The sequence below is a fragment of the Triticum urartu genome, chromosome 5 (genome assembly GCF_003073215.2).
Source record: "Triticum urartu cultivar G1812 chromosome 5, Tu2.1, whole genome shotgun sequence".
NCBI lineage: Eukaryota > Viridiplantae > Streptophyta > Magnoliopsida > Poales > Poaceae > Triticum > Triticum urartu.
This window is the reverse complement of record NC_053026.1, coordinates 612,901,254-612,924,428: the sequence shown is the minus strand read 5'-3', so window position 1 is coordinate 612,924,428 and position 23,175 is coordinate 612,901,254. Positions and strand designations below refer to the sequence as shown.

Sequence of the window (23,175 nt, the reverse complement as noted above, 5' to 3'; positions counted from 1 at the left end):
AGGGTTGTCTGTATCTTCCATGGTAGGCGGGTTATTCTCAAGAGGAGTGGACGCCGCTCCTCACTCACGAGAAAATGGCTGGTCACCGGGATGCCCAGTCCCATGCTCAAATCAAATCAAAATAATTGCACACAAAACTCCACCAGGATTGTTGTTAGTTGGCGGCACCTGTTGTTTCGGGCAAGCCATGGATTGATGCTTGTTGGTGGTGGGGGTATAAACTTTACCATTCTGCTTGGGAACCACCTATAATGTGTGTAGCATGGAAGATATCGAGATCTCTCGGTTGTTATGTTGACAATGAAAGTATACCGCTCAAAATATTATTCATCTTTATTTCAAAATCGAGCTCTGGCACCTCTACAAATCCCTGCTTCCCTCTGCGAAGTGCCTATCTATTTACTTTTATGTTGAGTCATCATCCTCTTATTAAAAAGCACCAGTTGGAGAGCACCGCTGTCATTTGCATGTATTATTATTAGTTTACATTGAGTATGACTGGATCTCTTTTACCATGAATTACAATTTCCAGTCAGCCCTTGATCTCCAGGGTGCTCTGCATTTATATTTTGCGGTCTCAGAAAGGGCTGGCGAGATACCATCTTGTTATATCATATTATGATTGTTTTGAGAAAGTGTTGTCATCCAAGATTTATTATTATTGCTCGCTAGTTGATTATGCCATTGATTTGAGTAAACATGAGACCTAAATGTTATTGTGAATATGGTTAGTTCATAATCTTTGCTGAAAACTTGAATGGTGGCTTTACATATTTACAACAACAAGAGCAAACAGAGTTTGTAAAAGGTTTTCTTTATCACTTTCAGTTTATCAACTAAATTGCTTGAGGACAAGAAAATGTTTAAGCTTGGGAAGTTGATACGTCTCCATCGTATCTACTTTTCCGAACACTTTTGCACTTGTTTTGGACTCTAACTTGCATGATTTGAATGGAACTAACCCGGACTGGCGTTATTGTCAGCAGAATTGCCATGGTGTTATTTTTGTGCAGAAATAAAAGTTCTTGGAATGACCTGAAAATTAACGGAGATTATTTTTGGAATATATAAAAAATACTAGCGAAAGAATCAAGGCCAGGGGGCCCACACCCTGTCCTTGAGGGTGGGGGCGCCTACCGCCCTGGGCGCGCCCCCTGCCTCGTGGGCCCCCTGGTGCTCCTTCGACCTCAACTCCAAATCTATACATTCACTTTCAGAGAGAGAAAAATAAAGGAGAAGGATTCATCACGTTTTACGATACGGAGCCGCCGCCAAGCCCTAAAACCTCTCAGGAGGGCTGATCTGGAGTCCGTTCGGGGCTCCGGAGAGGGGAATCCGTCGCCATCGTCATCATCAACCATCCTCCATCACCAATTTCATGATGCTCACCGCCGTGCGTGAGTAATTCCATTGTAGGCTTGCTGGACGGTGATGGGTTGGATGAGATTTATCATGTAATCGAGTTAGTTTTGTTAGGGTTTGATCCCTAGTATCCACTATGTTCTGAGATTGATATTGCTATGACTTTGCTATGCTTAATGCTTGTCACAAGGGCCCGAGTGCCATGATTTCAGATTTGAACCTATTATGTTTTCATGAATATATGTGAGTTCTTGATCCTATCTTGCAAGTCTATAGTCACCTATTATGTGTTATGATCCGATAACCCCGAAGTGACAATAATCGGGATACTTACCGGTGATGACCGTAGTTTGAGGAGTTCATATATTCATTAAGTGTTAATGCTTTGGTCCATTACTCTATTAAAAGGAGGCCTTAATATCCCTTAGTTTCCAATAGGACCCCGCTGTCACGGGAGGGTAGGACAAAAGATGTCATGCAAGTTCTTTTCCATATGCACGTATGACTATATTCGGAATACATGCCTACATTACATTGATAAACTGGAGCTAGTTCTGTGTCACCCTATGTTATAACTATTGCATGAGGAATAGCATCCGACATAATTATCCATCACTGATCCATTGCCTACGAGCTTTTCACATATTGTTCTTCGCTTATTTACTTTTCCGTTGCTACTGTTACAATCACTATAAAACCAAAACTGCTACTGTTACTTTTGCCACCATTACCACTACTATCATACTCCCTCTGTTTCAAATTACTTGTTGTGGGTATGGATGTATCTAGATGTATTTTAGTTCTATATACATCCATTTTTGCGACGAGTAATTTGGAACGGAGGGAGTATTACTTTGCTACTAAATACTTTGCTGCAGATACTAAGTTTCCAAGTGTGATTAAATTGACAACTCAGCTGGTAATACTTGAGAATATTCTTTGGCTCCCCTTGTGTTGAATCAATAAATTTGGGTTGAATAATCTACCCTCAAAAATTGTTGTGATCCCCTATAGTTGTGGGTTATCATCAGCAAGGGCGGAAGAGACCCGCCGCCGCTCCGGCTGCTCCGGCGCGTCGTACTCGTTCTCCTCCGCCTCGTAAGCAAGCAAAGAAGACAGCCGCAGCCGCTCCGTCTGCTCCGGCATCTAGCAGTACAGCCAGAGGCCGGAGGCAATTCAGATTCAGTCCATCTCTAAAGACTCTAGAGAAGTTACCATACGAGAGGTCCGTGTAGGAAAACAAGAAGATCGTGGAAGCTGAAGTGAGGGACTTCTTTGAAGCGGTGAAAGCAAAGAAACATCCATCTCCGGAGGAGAAGATAGATCCGGTGAAAGCAAAGCGCACACTCGATGCCCTGAAGAAACCACCACTGTCTCCGTTGAAAACCAACTATGAGCGCATTATTGGAAAGTCATTTATCGAAGCGGAGCGGTCGGGAAGTACTATCAGTGATCGAAGGTTAGCAGAACAACGAGCTGGGAAAAAAATTGCCCAGCTCGGCGAACAAGCGAACCAATCGTGCCCCCCGCTCAAGGTGTCTAGCGATATCGTCGCTAATGATCCAAGGATGGTGCCCGGTTATACCAATCTTGGAGATTACCTGCCCGACGATGCAAATTTTTATATAATGGAGGTGGACAAACACAAATACCAGTACGGGAAGCCTCTCATCAGAGATGGAACTACTCTAACAACGATGATGCGAAGATTCCATGATTGGTACATGAAAACATGCAGCGAGTCTGGGGGGAAGGATACTTTGACGCTGAGAGTTAAAGAGGAGCACGACCTCGTTGGAATTGAACTGTTGTTTGTTTCATTTTAGGAGTTCTTCCAGTGGTTCAATCAAAAGGCCCTCGATAAATTAACGGTCACTTGCTACTGTCTGTAAGTACTACTTCTGTCATTAAGTCTCTATATATATAGCTTAGCTCTTTCATTGCATGTATATATAGTTATCCTCACAATATTATGCAGATTGAAGATCGTCGAATGCAGAAAAGCAAAAATCTATGATATTGGGTTCACTAACACAAATCTCATAGATGAATATACAGCTAAATTTGATGCCAAAGAAACCGAGGCCAACTTGCTCAAATCGTTGCTTCAAAATCAAAACAAAGATAAAATACTCTTTCCTTACAACTTCAAGTGAGTGTTACTGTCTTGTGCATATTCGATTTCCCTTATTACTCGAGGTTATAGTAATGTAATTGATGAGTTATGCATGCGTGCGCAGCTTCCACTATATTCTCCTAGAGATTAAGCTTGAGCAGGGACTAATAACCGTCTTAGACTCGAGATGAAAATCTCCCGAGACCTATGCGGACATGACTAAAATGCTCAAGAAGTAAGTTCAATCGATCATTATCGCACCATATCGCCAACTTTTTGTTCATTTCCTGATATCAAGTAATTGTTTTCTTTGTCTCACAGGGTTTGGAAAGTATTCATCGCACAAGCTCCGGGACTGTCGGGGAAGCTGCGATGGACATACCCGAAAGTAAGTAGTACTAGCTAGCTAGTTCCGCGCATCTCGATCCCGTTGATTCTAGCTACTTTCATCAATGCCATTTATAATGCTTCATTATCAGTTTATTGACCTCTATTTCTCGTATAGTGCTTGTGGCAGGAACAAGGGAATGATTACTGTGGATACTACGTTTGCGAGTTCATCTACAACGCGACTTGCAAAAGAAAACCAGGGCTACTCTAAAAGACAATTTGATTTGTGTAAGCAATAATATTCACAGTTTCATTATATTACCATCATTTGTGTTAAGTTTCATTCATATATATGTATTGACTCCCTTCTTCAAATTAGATGTGGCAGGTGCGGGATGAACTCCTACCACATGATCGCATCAAAGCAATTCAAGAGGAATTGGCGGGATTCTTTCTTGACCACGTCATCAATAAAGCCGGAGAATACCATCTGGAAGCTGAGTTAATTAGGGGATTATATTATAAGAGATCTTAATATTGTATATATGTAGCCAGTAGCGCCGGATAGATGTACGAAAACTTGTTGTTCGACCAATCTCTCGGAGAATGAGAGGTCGATATCACTTCTCTCTGTATGAATATGTTCATGAGGAACTTCTGTACTTAATGGTTTCCTTCATTTGCTTACTAGCTAGCGTGTCGAGGGCCTCTCTATACGTATAGTACGTAGCGTCGACCAAGCACGAAGATAAGAGAGGACACTTCTCTCTATTAATTAATTAGCTACCTAACACAATATATGAAACCCCCAAAATTAACCATACAAAACCCCCCAAAACCCCCAACCCCCCCCCCTTCAGAAAAAAAAAACCTAGCCCCCGAAATGCTGACGCGTGGTAGTTTATTGGTCCCGGTTGGTGCTACAAACCAGGACAAAAGGCCCCCCTGCCAGGGCAAGCCGCAGCGGCCACGTGGAGCCCCATCTGTTCCGGTTGGTGTAAGAACCGGGACTAAACGTGTAGGGATTTAGTACCGACCCTTTAGTTCCGGTTCCCTAACTGGGACAGATGGGCCTTATGAACCGGGACAAATTGCCCTTTTTCTACTAGTGCGTGTGGGCGTTAGTTTTTTTTCTATATAAACTCCATCAAGATCCAACAGAGGTTTCTCATTTGCATCATGAAAAGTCAGATTCCTTAACCCTTGTTTCAGCCACCATATATGCAATCTTGTACAAACACATGTGTTCATAAGAGAAAGTTCACCATCATATATGTTAATATCTTTAAACCGGCCATTGAATTCCCGTTACATTCCAACTAATTTCCTCCCAACCGCACGTAGATGATTAGCAACACTAATGACCAAGTCCCAAGACTACGTCCTAACTTCCTTGTACCAACCAAACAATGACAGGTGTGTGTAAAAATTCCATGAACAACAACCAGAAAAGAATAGCAACGAAAAGCAAAATTTCAACCATGATAACATTCCTCAAAACAAAATATTGCTACAGGTCAGGTCAAACAAACCACCAGTTGTTGCTTGGAGTTAAGGCACAAGGCAGCCAGCACGCGAGTTGACCCTGCAACCTCCGACGCAATCTGACCACCATCCATCGAATCATTGCTCCATAACATCCGATCATCAATCAATCCCATCCCATCTCATCTCCATGCGACAATCCATGAAACACCATCAGCATCAGCAGTAAGCAGATCATCAAGGTGGCGGCGAGGAGGCAGCCCAGCACAAGCAGCAGCATGACCAGACAGCAAGTTGTTGACACCTGATTTTGGCAAGATACAGATTGCAATGAAAATGGTCTTGAGTGAACGGGTTTTTAGCATGAAAAAATTCACGTCGCCGAGTGGAACCACTTTGATGTTTCGGTTATATTCATTCGACTTTATCTTACGGACCGAAACTATACTCCGAGTGGCATAATTCAATGTTCCGAGTGGTTTTTGGCCAATCACGTCTTCAAGATGACCTCGGATGAAGGAGCACTCTTAAGGAATTGTCTTCGTCTCGTCGAGGCAATCGATTTTGATATATAAATCATCTCAATCCAAGTTCATATGCAAAAGTTAGAGGCAATACACTGCAGACCGAATCTCAACGGAAATATGGCGCGAGATGCCAGACACTTGTCAGATAGCTTGCGCGAGTAATTCGGCCATCAAGACGGCCTTGAATCGAAAAACCTTCAACACGAAAAAGTTTTGTCTCGTCAAGCCGGTCGTTTTTCATATAAAATTCGTTTCAATCCGAGGTCGTAAGCAACCTGGAGAGGCAAATCAAGATCAGGCTGTGTTTTCAATCAGGAAATCCGAGTGAAAAGTTTACCATCCGAGTGAAAACCTACCGATCGAGGAAAAGGTCGAGTGAAAAACTTATCGATCGAGTAAAAGATTGGCTTCCGAGCGAAATATAGTCATCCGAGTGAAAGACTCTAACATCCGAGTGAAAAGGTTCAGTCGGACGAAAAACTCTAATATCCTAGTGGATGAGCTCGGATCCGAGTGAAACTGAAGATGTGCCCGAAAGGTAATCCAGATGACGTCGGATGGAAAAGTGATCAACACAAAAGTTGTGCGCATCGTCAAAACGGTGAACTTTGGTTTTGGAGTCATTATCATATGAGATAGTATACGGCCTGTAAGTTCACTATGAGACTCGGACAATCCAATCTATTACATGACCGAGTCCGACTGGATATTAAAGATGGCTTCGTAGAATATTCAAGATGGTCTTATTTGGAAAAGTGTTCAACATAAGGATTGTTCGTCTCGTCGAGGCGCACAAGTTTCATATTTGGGCCGTCTTGATCGGAGGTCATATGCAAGCTCGGCGGCCCACGCAAGGAGGAGGACAGAAGTTGGGCCAGATTCGGACTGAATCCGAATTGGAATAGAACTAGGACTCTAGGACGTGAATTGATGTAATTTTTTGTAAGGAAAGCCTAGATGAATCCTTTGCTTGTACGGGAAGTCCAGCCGCCTCTTATATATGTTGGGGGTGATGGCCGATTGAACAACACACAATCGAACAAATCAATATACTACTTTTTCATCTACGTTTTATCTCTCCACCGTTTTTCTATCTCGTTCTTCGTTGTTCTTCGTGTTTGGGAGCTGTGAATCCTGAGGCTCTAGGGGAGAGCGAATCGACCTAGGGCAGCCCATAGCCGCCGCACTCCCTGACGGGGTCCCTCCCGGGGGTGTGGGGTTTTCGGGTCTGCAAAAGCGCCCGTCGACTGTCTTGCATATCGCGCTGTCGGTCGGGTCTCCTTCGACGTGAGCTGCGGTGCATCACCCCCGGCGTCGAGGGTACACGTGACATGTTCGTGTGTCAACATGCATTTTGGCGACTCCGCTGGGGACCGAAGATCAATCATCATCATCCACCATGTACGATCTTCCCAAGCCATCTGAGGTAGACGCCGATAACATCATTAAGCCCAGTCTTGATGAGATATCGGCCGATCATCGCCAAGTCTATGAGGAGTACAAGAAGGCGCGCGAGGAGAAGGACCTGCAGGAGTTCCTTGCAAAATTCAAGAAAGATCGCCAAGGCAACATCACTCCGATTGAAGAAATCAAGTTCCCTCCTCTTCAAACTGAACAGGTTAAACCCTCTGTAAGTACTGCCTTTTCTCCTGAGCAGTGGGCTGAGATTGAAAGTCGTATTACTGATGGTAACAATCTAGTCTATCAAACTTTTACAGAAAATACTAATGCTCAGAAGAATATATCTCAATCGTCTAGTGGTAATAATGGTGTAGCTGCTAGTGTGCAAAACCCTAATCTGGCTTTACCTATTGCATCGGCGCCTCCAGTGCCGATGACTTATTATCCTACCCAAACAAATCAGATTGTGGCTACACCCATTAATCCTATTATGAGCATGACAGGTTCGGTGGCAACGCCGAACCAAACTCTACCTACAGCTACAATCACTCGACCACTACCAAATTATGGGTCGACATACATGCCACAATTCCTACCTACAGCTAGTAACCATACTCTTCCTATGTCACTGCCACAAGCTTCATCGTCCACTACGGATGATGGTCTAGCTAATCTTAGAGAGGAGATGGCTAAGATGCTTAGAGAGAATTTTGGAGTTGAGTTACCTCGGAATCGGATTTACCAAAAGCCGTACCCTGAGTACTTTGATGCCATCCAGTGCCCTCCGGGATATAAGATTCCAGATTTTGTTAAGTTCAATGGAGAGGGCACAAAAACCACATGGGAGCATGTTAGTCAATACTTAGCACAACTAGGTGAAGCAGGCTCACTAAATGAGTTGAAAGTGCGTTTGTTTCCTTTATCTTTAACTGGTACTGCATTTTCATGGTTTTCTTCTTTACCACATGGTTCCATTCGGGTTTGGTCACAGCTAGAGCAGAAATTTCATGATCACTTTTATAGCGGCGACAATGAACTCAAGTTATCACATCTAACATCGGTTAAACAGAAGCATGATGAATCGGTCTCCGATTATGTCAAGAGATTCAGAGAAACAAAAAACCGGTGTTTTAGTTTGGTGATAACCGAGAGAGACTTGGCAGACCTAGTGCTGAGTGGTTTGATAACTCCCATTAGAGAAAAGCTAGAAGGTTATGAGTTCTTAAATATCAACCAAGTCTTACAAAGGGCTTTGGCTCGGGAAAGCCGAAGCAAAGATCTCAAAGAAGTGCATAGATACAAAGCCGATCGTCCAAAGATGAATATGGTGGAATATGATAGTGATCACTCGGACGATGAGGGTGATGTTTTTGCTACTGAATTTGTTTGGCCATCTAAGGCCAAACCCTTTACTTGCAATGATCTGAAACCGATTCATAAGAATCGTGATGAAGAGATGAAGTTTACTTTTAACATTGCTAAGTGTGATAGAATATTTGATGCTTTGCTGCAGGCTAAGATTATTAGAATATCTCATACTTTACCGCCGTTTGAAGAGCTAAAACGGCGTGCTTATTGCAAGTATCATAATTCTTTTTCTCATGCTACTAACGATTGCAATGTTTTTCGACGACAGATACAATCGGCCATTAATGACGGAAGATTGAACTTTTCTGAGATGCAAGTTGATAAACAACCTTTTCCAATGAATACCATGGATTTGGAGGGGAAGAAGCTACTCATTCGGCCTGAGGTAGCCGAATCTGCTAATAAAGCTAATATCATTATTGGTGAGCCCAGGAAAGACAAGGAAGGCAGCACGGTCTTGGGGAGACATGTTGTGCTTGATAAGCAGCCCGATGGAAAGGAAGTAATCAAAATCACCATCAAGAATCGTACACTCAGGGGGCAACCGCGGGTGCAAGAAAATACTCGAGTTAAATTTGTCAAACCCAAGAGTCCAGAAGTTGGCAAGTGGAAGAGGAATGAAGCTAAAGTGCAACGCAAGCGGATCAAGCCAACTTTTGATATGTTGCTATCCAAATATGCTAATCAGTCGGCTGGTCCCAGCTCTAACCGGCCATCATACTTGAAGCGGCCAAGGTCACTATCAGATGATATGTTCAGTCAGTATATGAAACTGAGTGGACCAAATGCGTTGTTTCCAGAAGAGCAAAGGCAAATTGTTTGGGGTCGACTTGAATACTCATATAATGGCCGACTAAACATCAATAACTATCGGTCGGCTGGTCAAAACATGCGACCGGATGGAAATTATCCGAGTGTAAGAATGCACCCAGGTGGAAGCTATCCGAGTGAAAAAATGTGGCCGAGTAGATTCCATCCGACTGAATTCCATCCGAGTGATATCCATCCGAGTGGATTCCATCAGAGTAAAAAGGTGCGCCCGAGTGGAAATTTCATGCATCTGGAAAGTCGAAAAGAATGGCGTGTTAAATCACCAAGTGTTGCAGCAGTTGAGTCGAGAAAAGGCAAGGAGAAAATGGATGTCGACTCACTTATCTTGGGCATCGAAACATTCGCCATACAGCAGCCGGTTGTGCATAGCAATCCGACTGAGCCGATACTTGCTATCGCGCCAAAGCACTCGGCTAATGACCATGAGGCAAGCACCAGCCAGGTAAAAACGAGAGATCCTAAATACACTCAGCCAAAGTGGTGTCCTCCAGGGCTAACAAAGACACAAAAGAGGAAACTACAGAGGTTAAGGAGTCAAGAGATGGCAGAACAGGAGGCCGAGAAACAAAGGGATAAGTTGTTCAATGACACTCGACCCATGGTTCCACCAAAACAAGTGTGGAGGCCTAAACAAATACAAGATACAGCAACTTCTACATCTATCACAACAATACCTACATCACCAAAGGAGGACGATGCAACATATATGACATCATCTACGACACTTCTTACTTCTCCTTCACTCGGACAAATTTCAGAATCTGTGGATGCACTCGAGGAGGAGGCTGATATGTTGGACTATGAGTCTACACCGGTTCATGAAGGTATGGATATCAATATGGTGTATTACTTACCTGCTCAGTTTCATGTTGTAGATGAACAAGGGGAGGTGGCTCAGCTGGATTTTGGCCCTAAAAATGCAATATTCGAGAAGCCAAAAGAACCAGTAACGCATCTTAAACCATTATATCTCAGAGGTCATATCAATGGGTCGCCGCTCACTCGGATGCTTGTTGATGGTGGTGCTGTGGTAAATCTTATGCCCTATTCGGTCTTCAAGAAATTGGGTTTGCCTGATGAAGAATTGATCAAGACCAATATTGTGCTCAATGGATTTGAAGGCAAAGAGAAAACTGAAGCCAAAGGTGTGATGTATGTGGAGCTTACAGTCGGAAGCAAAACTTTGGCTACTGCATTCTTTGTCGCTGAGGTGCAAGGTAACTACAACGTCATACTAGGCCGCGATTGGGTTCATGCAAACCAGTGCGTGCCATCCACTATGCACCAGTTTTTGATTCAGTGGGTTGATGATGAAGTGGAAGTTATTCATGCGGATAACTCGGCCTGTGTTCCTTTGGCCGATGCATCGGTGGATTGGCAACATCCCAATGCTACTTGCTTGACGGGACGTGACTTATCAGAATTTGATTTTCTCAGCGCGACCAAGAATGGTTTTGTGCCCGTCTCTTTAAAGCCGAGTGAATGCAATCGGCTCCAAGGTATGATATGTTTAAATGGATCCTAATTCCGAGTGGTTACAAAAACGTCTTGTAAAGTATCGGTCCAATGAGAACGATATGTATGAGTCTATAGAGGAGTTGGATGACATGGATAAACTTGGACAAGGTTTTACATCAGCCGATCCGTTAGAAGAGGTAGATATTGGAGATGGTTCAGTCACTCGACCAACATTTATAAACAAAAATTTGAAAGCCGATTGTAAGGCTAAGTTAATCGAGCTATTGAAAGAATATGTTTGTTGCTTTGCATGGGAATATCATGAGATGCCAGGGTTAAGCCGAGAGCTAGTGGAACATCGGTTGCCTATAAAGGCCGGTTTTAGACCTTATAAATAGTCGGCCAGAAAATTTAATCCGAAAACATATGACCGGATCAAGGAAGAGATCGGTCGACTGCTTGAAGCTAATTTCATTCGACCTTGCAGGTATGCCGAGTGGATTTCTAACATTGTCCCAGTAGAGAAGAAAGGATCTGGCAAGTTGAGGGTGTGCATTGATTTCAGAGATTTGAATAGGGATACACCCAAAGATGAGTATCCTATGCCAATAGCCGATATGCTTATTAATGATGCTTCTGGACATAAGGTTATTAGCTTTCTAGATGGTAATGCCGGATACAATCAAATTTTTATGGCCGAAGAGGACATGTACAAAACGGCTTTCCGATGTCCTGGTTTCCTTGGTTTATTCGAGTGGACAGTGATGACATTCGGATTAAAAAATGCTGGAGCCACGTATCAAAGGGCTATGAATTTAATTTTTCATGATTTACTCGGTGTCATACTTGAAGTTTATATTGATGATATTGTTGTCAAATCGGATGCTTTTGAATCTCACTTGGCTGATTTGCGTTTAGCTTTCGAAAGAATGAAAAAGTATGGACTGAAGATGAATCCTTTAAAGTGTGCATTCGGTGTATCAGCTGGCAAGTTTTTGGGTTTTATTATTCATGAAGATGGCATAGAGATTGATCCCAAAAAGATAGAGGCCATACATAAAGTGGAGGCTCCAACATGCAAGAGAGATATGCAAAAGTTTCTTGGCAAGGTCAATTATTTGAGAAGGTTCATAGCTAATCTATCAGGGAAAGTTGATGCATTTACTCCTATCCTTCAGTTAAAGAATGATGCTGATTTCACTTGGGGGGCAAAACAGCAAGAAGCATTTTATATGATCAAGAATTATTTGTGCACTCCTCTGGTGATGAAAGCACCCAAGCATAGGGAACCCTTCAGACTTTACATTGCAGCAGAGGAAGGAGTTATTGGTGTTGTTCTAACTCAAGAGGCCGAAGGAAAAGAGCATGCCATCACTTATTTGAGCCACCGCCTATTGGACGCAGAGACAAGGCTTGCACAAAATTGAGACATTATTTAGTACCGAGTGCTTGCATAGTAGCTTGTCAGACCGATGTCATTAAATACATGTTACATAGACCAATTCTTAGTGGTAGAATTGGCAAGTGGGCTTATGCTTTGATTGAATATGATTTGGCCTATGAATCTCTAAAATCCATGAAAGGCCAAATCGTTGCTAATTTTATTGTTGAAGATCGGATTGATGACAAGCATGATGTTGATATAAACCTTGTCTCAATAGTACCATGGAGATTATATTTTGATGGTTCAGTTTGTACCAATGGCCAAGGTGTTGGTATTGTTTACATATCTCCTCATGGTGCTGTTTTTGAAGCCTCATGCCGCTTAGAATGTTTTTGTACAAAAAATCAAGCCGAATATGAAGCATTATTATTCGGCCTAGAGATGTTACTTGCTATAGGTGTTACACATATTGAGGCTTATGGTGATTCATTACTAGTGGTGCAGAAATATCCAAAGTCTTTCAGTGTTTGGACGAATCACTTAATGTTTATCTTGATAAATGTCTAGATATAATTTCTACTTTGGATTGCTTTAGCATTGCTCATATATCTAGACATGACAATTGGAAAGCAAATAAATTGGCACAACAAGCATCCGGATATCATGTTGATCATGGCATGTTTCATATCTCTCAAAGACCGATATCTTGTCTTGCCAATATGGGAGAGCCCGAACCTGAACCCACTGATTCGGCCATTAACAAAAAGTCTAGTGCAGGTGACAATCCCGACTGGAGGAAGCCCATTGTTGATTACTTGTGCAATCCGAGTGAAAGGGTGGACAGGGCTGTTCGGCGTATGGCTTTCAAGTATACAATGAGAGATGATGGTCTTTATCGCCGAACAGTCGATGATGTTCTTCTAAAGTGTTTGGATGAGGACCAGGCAAGAGTTGCTATGGGAGAGGTACATGAAGGCATTTGTGGCACTCACCAGTCGGCTCCCAAGATGAAATGGTTATTGCGACGTGCTGGGTTTTATTGGCCGACTATGATTAATGATTGCTTCAGATATTATAAAGGGTGCGAAGCTTATCAAAAATTTGGTGATATTTAATTGGCTCATGCTGCTATGTTGCATCCTATTATCAAGTCGTGGCCTTTCAGAGGATGGGGTTTAGACTTTATTGGGCAAATTCATCCATCTTCCTCAAAGGGGCATCGGTTCGTATTGGTGGCAACTGATTATTTCACTAAATGGTCTGAAGCAGTACCTCTCAAGAACATGACACATACAGAGGTAATTCAATTCATAACCGAGCACATTATTCATAGATTCGGTATTCCTCAAACGTTAACAACAGATCAAGGTTCATCTTTCATGTCACACCAAGTCAGAGAGTTTGTCGGATCTTATAACATAAAGTTGCTCAATTCCTCTCCATATTATGCCCAAGCTAATGGACAAGCTGAGTCTAGCAATAAAATTTTAATCAAACTCATCAAGAAAAATATTGAAGATAATCCAAGGAGATGGCATGAGTTGTTGTCTGAAGCTTTGTGGGCACATAGAATTTCAAGGCATGGTGCTACGAAGGTGACCCCATATGAGCTAGTATATGGTCAAGAGGCCGTTTTACCAGTGGAAGTAAATTTGAATGCTTTGAGAATAGCCAAACAAAATGATTTATCGGCAGTAGACCTTTATAACTTGATGATGGAAAATATTGATGAGGTTGTCGATAAACATTTGGTTGCTTTGAATTCCATAGAGAGATACAAGTTGAGGGTTGCAAGAGCTTACAATAAGAAAGTTAAGTTGAAGAATTTTCAAGTTGGTGATCTCGTCCGGAAAGTGATTCTGCCGATTGGCTCAAGAGATAGAAAATTCGGGAAGTGGTCTCCAAGTTGGGAAGGTCCTTTTAGAATTACAAGAGTTGTTCCCGGAAATTCATATTTGGTGGAATCAATACAAGGGGCATTGTTACCTCGAGCTCTCAATGGCCAATATTTGAAGAAGTACCACCCAAGTGTGTGGCGGGAAGCCTAAGTAGGCAATGGCTGATATACGATTATCGCCCTTAACAGAAACATGGCTGATACATAATTATCACCCTGAGAAAAATAAATGGCCGATGGAGTGCTGATATCGTCCTTAGAACAAACACTATGCATATTATTTTTCGGCGTGCAAGCTTTGCCGAAAAACGGGAGGGCATGTGTTGACACCTGATTTTGGCAAGATACAGATTGCAATGAAGATGGTATCGAGTGAACGGGTTTTCAGCATGAAAAGATTCACGTCGCCGAGTGGAACCACTCTGATGTTTCGGTTATATTCATTCGACTTTATCTTGCGGACCGAAACTATACTCCGAGTGGCACAATTCAATGTTCCGAGTGGTTTTTGGCCAATCACGTCTTCAAGATGACCTCGGATGAAGGAGAACTCTTAAGGAATTGTCTTTGTCTCGTCGAGGCAATCGATTTTGATATATAAATCATCTCAATCCGAGTTCATATGCAAAAGTTAGAGGCAATACACTGCAGACCGAATCTCAACGGAAATATGGCGCGAGGTGCTAGACACTTGTCTGATAGGTTGCGCGAGTAATTCGGCCATCAAGATGGCCTTGAATCGAAAAACCTTCAACACGAAAAAGTTTTGTCTCGTCGAGCCGATCGTTTTTCATATAAAATTTGTCTCAATACGATGTCGTATGCAACCTGGAGAGGCAAATCAAGATCAGGCTGTGTTTTCAGTCGGGAAATCCGAGTGAAAAGTTTACCATCCGAGTGAAAACCTACCGATCGAGGAAAAGGTCGAGTGAAAAACTTATCGATCGAGTAAAAGATTGGCTTCCGAGCGAAATATAGTCATCCGAGTGAAAGATTGTCTTCCGAGTGAAAGACTCTAACATCCGAGTGAAAAGGTCCAGTCGGATGAAAAACTCTAATATCCGAGTGGATGAGCTCGGATCCGAGTGAAACTGAAGATGTGCCCGAAAGGTAATTCAGATGACCTTGGATGAAAAAGTGATCAACACAGAAGTTGTGCGCATCGTCAAAACGGTGAACTTTGGTTTTGGAGTCATTATCATATGAGATAGTATACGGCCTGTAAGTTCACTACGAGACTCGGGACAATCCAGTCCATTACATGACCGAGTCCAACTGGATATTAAAAATGGCTTCGTAGAATATTCAAGATGGTCTTATTTGAAAAAGTGCTCAACATAAGGATTGTTCGTCTCGTCGAGGTGCACAAGTTTCATATTTAGGCCGTCTTGATCGGAGGTCATATGCAAGCTCGGCGGCCCGCGCAAGGAGGAAGACAGAAGTTGGGCCAGATTCAGACTGAATCCGAGTTGGAATAGAACTAGGACTCTAGGACGTGAATTGATATAATTTTTTGTAAGGAAAGCCTAGATGAATCCTTTGCTTGTACGGGAAGTCCAGCCGCCTCTTATATATGTTGGGGGTGATGGCCGATTGAACAACACACAATCGAACAAATCAATATACTACTTTTTCATCTACGTTTTATCTCTCCACCGTTTTTCTATCTCGTTCTTCGATGTTCTTCATGTTTGAGAGCTGCGAATCCCAAGACTCTAGGGGCGAGCGAATCGACCTAGGGTAGCCCATAGCCGTCGCACTCCCTGATGGGGTCCCTCCCGGGGTGTGGGGTTTTCGGGTCTGCAAAAGCGCCCGTCGACTGTCTTGCGTACCGCGCTGTCGGTCGGGTCTCCTTCGACGTGAGCTGCGGTGCATCACCCCGGTGTCGAAGGTACACGTGACGTGTTCGTGTGTCAACACAAGTCTCAGGCTTCAGCAACTTCAGCAAGGCGGCCTCCGATGGGTACCCGTACCCCTCCTACCAGCACCGGCGGCAGGCCTTGTCGTTTTTTTATTTAGAAAAGGAGTACGTATCGCATACAATCATATTATTAATTATTCGTAAAGATCATACGAAATGATACTTTAATAAGCTTGAAGCCTATTTTGGTAACGTTGTTGCTACTCCTATTCCCTTGATGAAGCCGTGCCGAATGTTCGAACCTAATACCAAACGCATCAAAGCCTAACATCTAAAGCCGGGTGTCCCATCCAAGCCACTACCTGGATTAAGTCTCACACCGATTTGACACACTCTCAGTAAGCACCGCACGCTGCCAAGGGCCAACACCTTCATCTTCCCTCGGTCCATCCTCAAGATTGTACAGCGCGCCGTTTTTCTTCCCAGCTGAGCCGGAGCTCAAGCCGCAGCAGCAGCTCGTTCAAGGCGGCAGCGCGGGGCGTCGCCGGCGTGTTCGGCACCTGCTTCGTGCCCCGGGTCAGGAAGACCGAGGCAGAGCAAGAACGGGAGGTCTCCCAGGTCTCTCGGGGGAGCAGGAGTGGAGGGCTTCCATGTCTCCACGGATTCAGGTACCATTAGGACTTCATCCTCTGTTTGTTGCCAGTAAATTTTTTGTTAATCATGATCCTCCTGTAGCTTAAGCATCAAATTAATCAGCATGAAATCCCTTGAGAAGATCAGAGTATTCATGGACTGTAATCTGTGGATGTTGACAAATTTGGTTGCGGCAGGGACAAGCAAGGAGGGTGCAGGGCTCACCGTTGCAGATGTATTCAGGGCGACATCGAACTTCAGCGAGAAGAACATGGTCAGGGAGGGAACTTCTTGCAGCGTCTACAGAGGGAAGCTCACGGACGGCCGGCTCCCAAGTTGCCGCCAAACGTGCCAGAAAGGTTACGAAAAAGCATCAGAAATAAATATTCAGCAATTGTTCATGGAGGCTGTAGAATGTAGATTCAGAAGGAACTAACTGGGTATTTGATTTCTGCAGCTAAACGGTCAGTATCTATCTACTGAACTTCGCAGAGAACTCAAAACACTGCAGAAGATCGAGCATCAGAACTTGATGAGGTTCCTCGGATTTTTTGAGCAGAAAGATGAAACTCTGATCGTTGTAGAATATGTCGACAATGGCTCCCTTAGAGAACACTTGGATGGTATGCAATTCAACTGGTCACTGACAGTGCTGAAATTTGCATCCACATTTCAAATTTCAGTTAGGAATACTAGAAAGATGTAGTGACCAAAGATTTCTGCGAAATTCAGAATCCCGCGGAACACGATTAGTCGATTAGAGCTTGCACAGCGGCTCAACATCGGGATCGACGTGGCTCACGCCATCACCTACCTACACGAGTACGCGGGTAATTCTAATCAGATCCCTTGAAATGGCATAATTCACACTTCACCATAGTAGCAATAGTAATAAACAAAGGAAGTGAAAGATGGTACGTACCAGTAATAGCAGGGTGTGCATTGTGATTGTCTGAACTTGGAAAAACCGCATGGCATGGCAGAACTTGGAAAAAACGCATGGCCAGATGGTGTCCTTGTCAGTACTACGTATTATGATGTAAAATGAATCGCATGTTTATACATCTGAATGACCGGTACCTATCGGTTCCGCTAAATTTACTTATTCGCTCCGGACGCTTTTATTAGGAACAAAAGTGGTGTAGCTTGGTCGTTGCCCCGCGGCGAGAATGGAAGATTCTAACAAAATATATAGCGGTGGCCGCAATACTTAGCTTTGTTTAGACGAGACCAAAACAGAACCTGCAAAATAACCTAGACGCCAAACCAGGCCAGTGCAAAGCAAAGCCCCAAAATAATCAATGTTAGCTCCGTATCCATGGTAGCATCCAGCGAAGTAAGCGAACGTGTTTGAATGAATTCTTTTTCTTTCTTTCTTTCTTTCCATCAAGAGACACAAGGACGAGTAGGATTGCAAGTGGGGGTGAAGGAGCCCCACCCCACTGAAAAATCAGGGTGGGGAGAAGATAGTATTTAGTTTGTAAGACGTTCGTGGGTCTAGGATTATAGCTCACTTTAAGACGTGGAAAGTGAACTCGGGTTGGACCCGAATTGTGAGCGGATATAAACATACCCACCCTCCCAAGGACCCTCCACAGCTTCCTCACTTTGTTTTTTGCGAGGAGCCTCCACAGCTTTCTCACTAACCCACTCTCCCCCACTTTGGTCGAAAGCTGGATTCAGGAGCACGGAAGGAACCCTCCGTAGATCTGCTTGTTGGAGGCTTGGAGGGAGGGAGGAGACCCTTTAATTTCATTCCATTGGAAGAAGCGACAAGTACTACAAGTAATTGTGAGGTAATACTACTATTTATGCCCTTGTTTCGGGGGGAGGATTTGACGCGTTCTCTCCTGTCCGTAAATTTCGCTCGTTCCTACAGTGATTTGCTTGCTCAAGTGTTATTTTCCATCATTTACAATCTTCTGTCTATAATAATCCAGGCTCTGAATCTGACGCCGTGCCGTGCCGTGCGTGCAGTAACAAAATTGTCTCACCGGATTCTCACGGGAACAGGCTTGTTGGCCTGAATGGAACCTGCAAGGAGCACAACGTCGGCCGAGGGCGCAGACATCTGCTTGAACGACCTGGACAATCCGTCGACTCAACTGGCGATCGACGCGTCAAGCTATCCCAACATCGACTTGGACAACCTGGACCTGGACCAGCTACTTCTCCCCAGCTCCCCTGAATTGGCCATCGACGGGTCAAGCTCTCCCAACATCGACTGGGCCGCCGCCCTGGAAAACATACCTCTATATATCGGTCCGTGCCCTGAACCTGAAGTGGCAACCATCGCTCCAAGTTCTCCCTCCATCCTCCCCTCAGATGCCGAAACCACCATGGCGTTGGCGTCCCAAGGTGCGATGAGTCGCTCAGATTCGGATGAGCAGCTCCACCGCGACAACACCTGTCTTCAAGTGGCGACCATCGCTTCACGCCCACTCAGCCCCTATGTTTCTGCTGCCCCGACCTTCACCTCAGATGCCACCACAAGCAACAGCGGAGCGCCTCTGCGCCTGCCAAGTACAAGCACCACGCCGTCCCAAGGTGCAGGCGTCAAAAAAAATGAAGAAGCTTTAGCCCTTCGTCTTTTTTTTGAGCTGACGATCACTCTAGACTCCATGCTGTGTAAACTGGAGTGTAATCGGGAGCTTCTTTCATCCATGCTGTGTAAACTGGAGTGTAAAGTGCAGCTTCTTTGCTGCATGATGCATAACCTAATTGTCAAGGTAACCATACCTCACTGTTTTTTAGGGAGGTAGCCATACCTCACTAATCGACCCGTAATACTCTCTTCGTCCAGAAATATTTGTCCTCGAAATGGTTGTATCTAAACTTATTTTAGTTATAGATACATCCATTTTTTTTCATTTTTAGGACAAGTATTTCTGGACAGAGGGAGTACATATGACCGACAAGTATATTAACCAGAATGTGAACTATTATTTTTTTACTAAATTTTAGTATTATTTCTTATTGGCAATGAAGTCGACGCTGATGACCGGCTGGCAAAAGAAGGAGCAGACGATCACATATGTTTCAAGCATTCCGCGCACAAAGGTAAGCAACATAAGAAATCCGAACTAGCATACTTTGAGTAATTTTTTATTTTATTTTAAAAATAAAGGGAGCGCCTCTACCTCAGTTACCTGAAAAAATTTGTTGCACAAGTCACTTTTATTCTCGGCCGTTAGATCGTCATCCAACGGCCGTGTAGCCAACTAGCGCGTGTCTCCGTAAACTGTAATAAAATCAATCAGTAGTAGAAGCTGTAAATTATACGAAGATTGCTAATGGAGCTCGAGCATGGAGCCCTTAATTTGAAAATTTTGAAAATCAAAACCTTTGGTTTTAAAATATATGAAACATAAAACTCACACGTATACATATGAATGTATACTACTTGTCTGCAAAGTTTCAAGGTGAAATACCTTTTTATGCGAGCTACACAAAAAAGACAAAATCACATATTTCCATCACATGTACTATTCACTAGTATAAAAGTACATGATTTTGTTTTTGGTACAGCTCACATCAAAATGTATTTTGTGATGAATTTCACACATATCTAGTATACATCTATAAGTAAGTGTGCATTTCTTTTCAGATTGTTTTAAAACTTAAAAGGTTGATTTATTAATTTTGAAAATTTCGGGCTTCATGGAGCCCGAGAGCAAAAATCTATTCTCCGAAGTATACCACTTTAACACTCAATAAGCAGAAGCAAAAACTAAAAGCAATACAAAACTAAAAAAAATACCAAAACATAAGTTTTTCTGATGAAGAATAAGTAAGGACGGTAACATTATCCTAAAGGAAAGAGGGGAAAAAGAGCCATGATACTAAATCAAAAGAAAAATTAAAATTTTAAAAAAAATATTCTAGAGAAAAATGGATTAGTTGCATTGGTATTATCCTAAAGAAGAAACAAAATGAAGAAATAAAACTTAAAGTGTATCATGAAAAAAAAATTGTGCATACATTGCTTAGAACTTGCATTATTTCACAATATTCAGGAATAAGCATATGTAGTGTAAATTTTAGATAACGGTATAATTTGTACATGCATTACATAGAACTTGTGTGTATATGTCTATGTAATACTTAGTATCCAAATAATGCAACACGAATGTTAAATCTCATGTCGATAGTGTCCTCTCTCTCTCTCTCTCTCTCTCTCTCACACACACACACACACATGCACACAAAGAGAAGAAAACTAAACAAATGGTTTTGGGGAGGGGGAGGGGGGTCTATTTGATAGGCGCCTGGTTTTTTTTTGGCATTAAGTCAAATTGCTCTCCTCTGTACAATCGTGATCCAAAAGCCCAACCGGCTTCTTCTTGCTCCACCCTTCTTCTCCCTATACTAAAAAAAATAAAAAAAATAAAGTTTTTCGAGAAAGAATGAATTAGTGACATTCGTATTACCCTCATAGAAGAAAGAAAGTAAAAAAAACATAAAAGGAGTTGCACACAATTTGCATAGAATTTGCATGTAACGTAATCACTTACACACAAAAAAAAGTTTTGTAAGGAAGAATGAAGTAGTGGCATTGTCATTACCCTTACAGAAGAAAAAAATTAAAAAACTTGAACACAATTTACACATAGATTGCTCTTTTTATAACATGCAAGAATAAACATAGAGTAGTGAAAATAGCATTATAATATAATTTGCACATCTATTGTATGGTAGTTGTGCGTACAGACACATGCACACACCCAACATCTAAAAGTACACATAAAAAAGGAAAATGACTCAAGAAGAAAAGAAGAAAGAAACAGAAGCAAACACACATAAAACAGGAGGAAAAAAGTGACTATGCAGATTTTATTTTGAGGTGCCTATCAACTAGAAAAATCAGCAAACAAAAAGCAAAGAGGAAAGAAAGGTGACAGGGAGGAGAGACATGAAAAACAAGTTCTTTAAATTTTCCTCAGCAGCTGCTCGGAGTTAAATTTATACTCACCTAAGGGTTATACGAGTTCTGCTAGTTCTGATTTAGAGGAGTAGAACCCATATTTTTACTCCTCTAACCAGATACAGGGGACCGGTTGGAGTTGCTCTAACAGACAGTTAGAAGGATTCCTCCCCCTTTAGCCAATGTTTTAGAATAAAACTAGTAAATCTACTAAAATGGAAAGAATTGGTACTTATATTTTCTCATTGTGTGTCTGCTCTTGTTGATCATCATGCAGTTCAGTAATCCTTCATACAAAAAAGCTATACCGGAGATATTACAAGTATTAAGAGCAGCCTGCATCATACACGAGCTACCATTAGCACAAACATGGGCCGCCTGTGGTCAACAAGGGAAACGGTGCAGACGCCACTCAGATGAGAACTGCCGATACTGCATCTCTACCATTGATGCAGCATGCCACGTGAATGACCCTCGGGTGCAGATTTTCCATGAGGCCTGCTCTGAGCACCACCTTCTGCCAGGGCAAGGGGTTGCAGGGAAAGCCTTCACCACAAACCAGCCCTGCTTCCTACCAGACATGGGATCTTCAGGTGAACAGGAGTACCCATTATCTCACCATGCTAAGATCTTCAGGTTAAAAGGTGTGATGGCAATCCGATTAAGAACCACACGCACTGGGACGGCAGACTTCGTCTTGGAGTTCTTCCTGCCGACAGACTGTGAAGCAGAAAATGAGCAGAAGACGGTGCTGAATTCCTTGTCGGGAACCGTGCAAAGTCTATGCCGAACACTACGCATGGTTACAAACAAGGAGATGCAGGACGACGCAATGTGGGAAATGAATAAGATCAGCTCGCTTGGTCTTCAGAAGAACAAGAAGGTGAAGAAAAGAAAACCAATGGCACGAAGATCACCTGTGTGGAAAAGCTTTACAGAGATCATAGTTGGAGATACTGCTAAGGCTAAGTGCAACCATTGTGATCTTGAGCTTTGCTGTGATTCAAAAAACGGTACATCCTCATTGAGATCTCATTTGAAAAGGTGCAAACTTAACCCCAATAATAGGATCACTGGCCCCATATAAGCAAAATACTGGGCACTTTGCATCTGCGACAGGGGATAGTAGTTACTGAAGCAGAGAATAATTTCAACTCATGTTTTGTCTTGTGATATTTTAAATTGACGTTAATTCTACCATAAGTTTTGGTATGTGCGGTGTTCGGAGGTTATGATTTGTTGGATAGCTGCCTTTTTCTCGAGAAAAGTGTACGGTTATGATTTGTTGAACACTTTGTCAATCTTATATTTCATTTTTGCATTGGCGAACTAGATTGACATGTATTTTGTTTTTTTCGAAGCCTGATTCCAAGGCTTCTACTTGCATGTAAACTGCATCAAGATCCAACTGAGGTTTCTCTTTTGCCTCATGAAAAGTCACATTCCTTAACCCCTGTTTCAGCCACCATATATGCAATCTTGTACAAACACATGCGTTCAGAAGAGAAAGTTCACCATCATATTTGTTCATATCCTTAAACCGGCCATAAATTCCCATTACATTCCAACTAATTTCCTTCCCCAACCGCACATAGATG

At 42.8% G+C, this 23,175-nt stretch overlaps 1 protein-coding gene and 1 pseudogene across 2 annotated transcripts; both read left to right on the top strand.

The window, feature by feature from the left end:
* Positions 1-17,562, top strand: part of LOC125507537 — a 30,955-nt pseudogene extending 13,393 nt beyond the window's left edge.
* A 199-nt stretch (positions 17,563-17,761) lies between these two features.
* Positions 17,762-22,903, top strand: LOC125511251 (protein NLP9-like). 2 transcript variants are annotated; one of them, XM_048676579.1, is made up of 4 exons: positions 17,762-18,449; positions 18,631-19,382; positions 19,642-19,713; positions 21,855-22,903. In XM_048676579.1, the coding sequence occupies exons 2-4, from the start codon at positions 18,681-18,683 to the stop codon at positions 22,662-22,664; spliced, it is 1,584 nt and encodes a 527-aa protein (XP_048532536.1). In that variant the 5' UTR covers positions 17,762-18,449; positions 18,631-18,680; the 3' UTR covers positions 22,665-22,903. The 2 variants fall into 2 exon arrangements, with proteins under 2 accessions (XP_048532536.1, XP_048532537.1); XM_048676580.1 differs by having other exon boundaries at positions 18,594-19,382.
* The last annotated feature ends 272 nt before the right edge of the window (positions 22,904-23,175 follow it).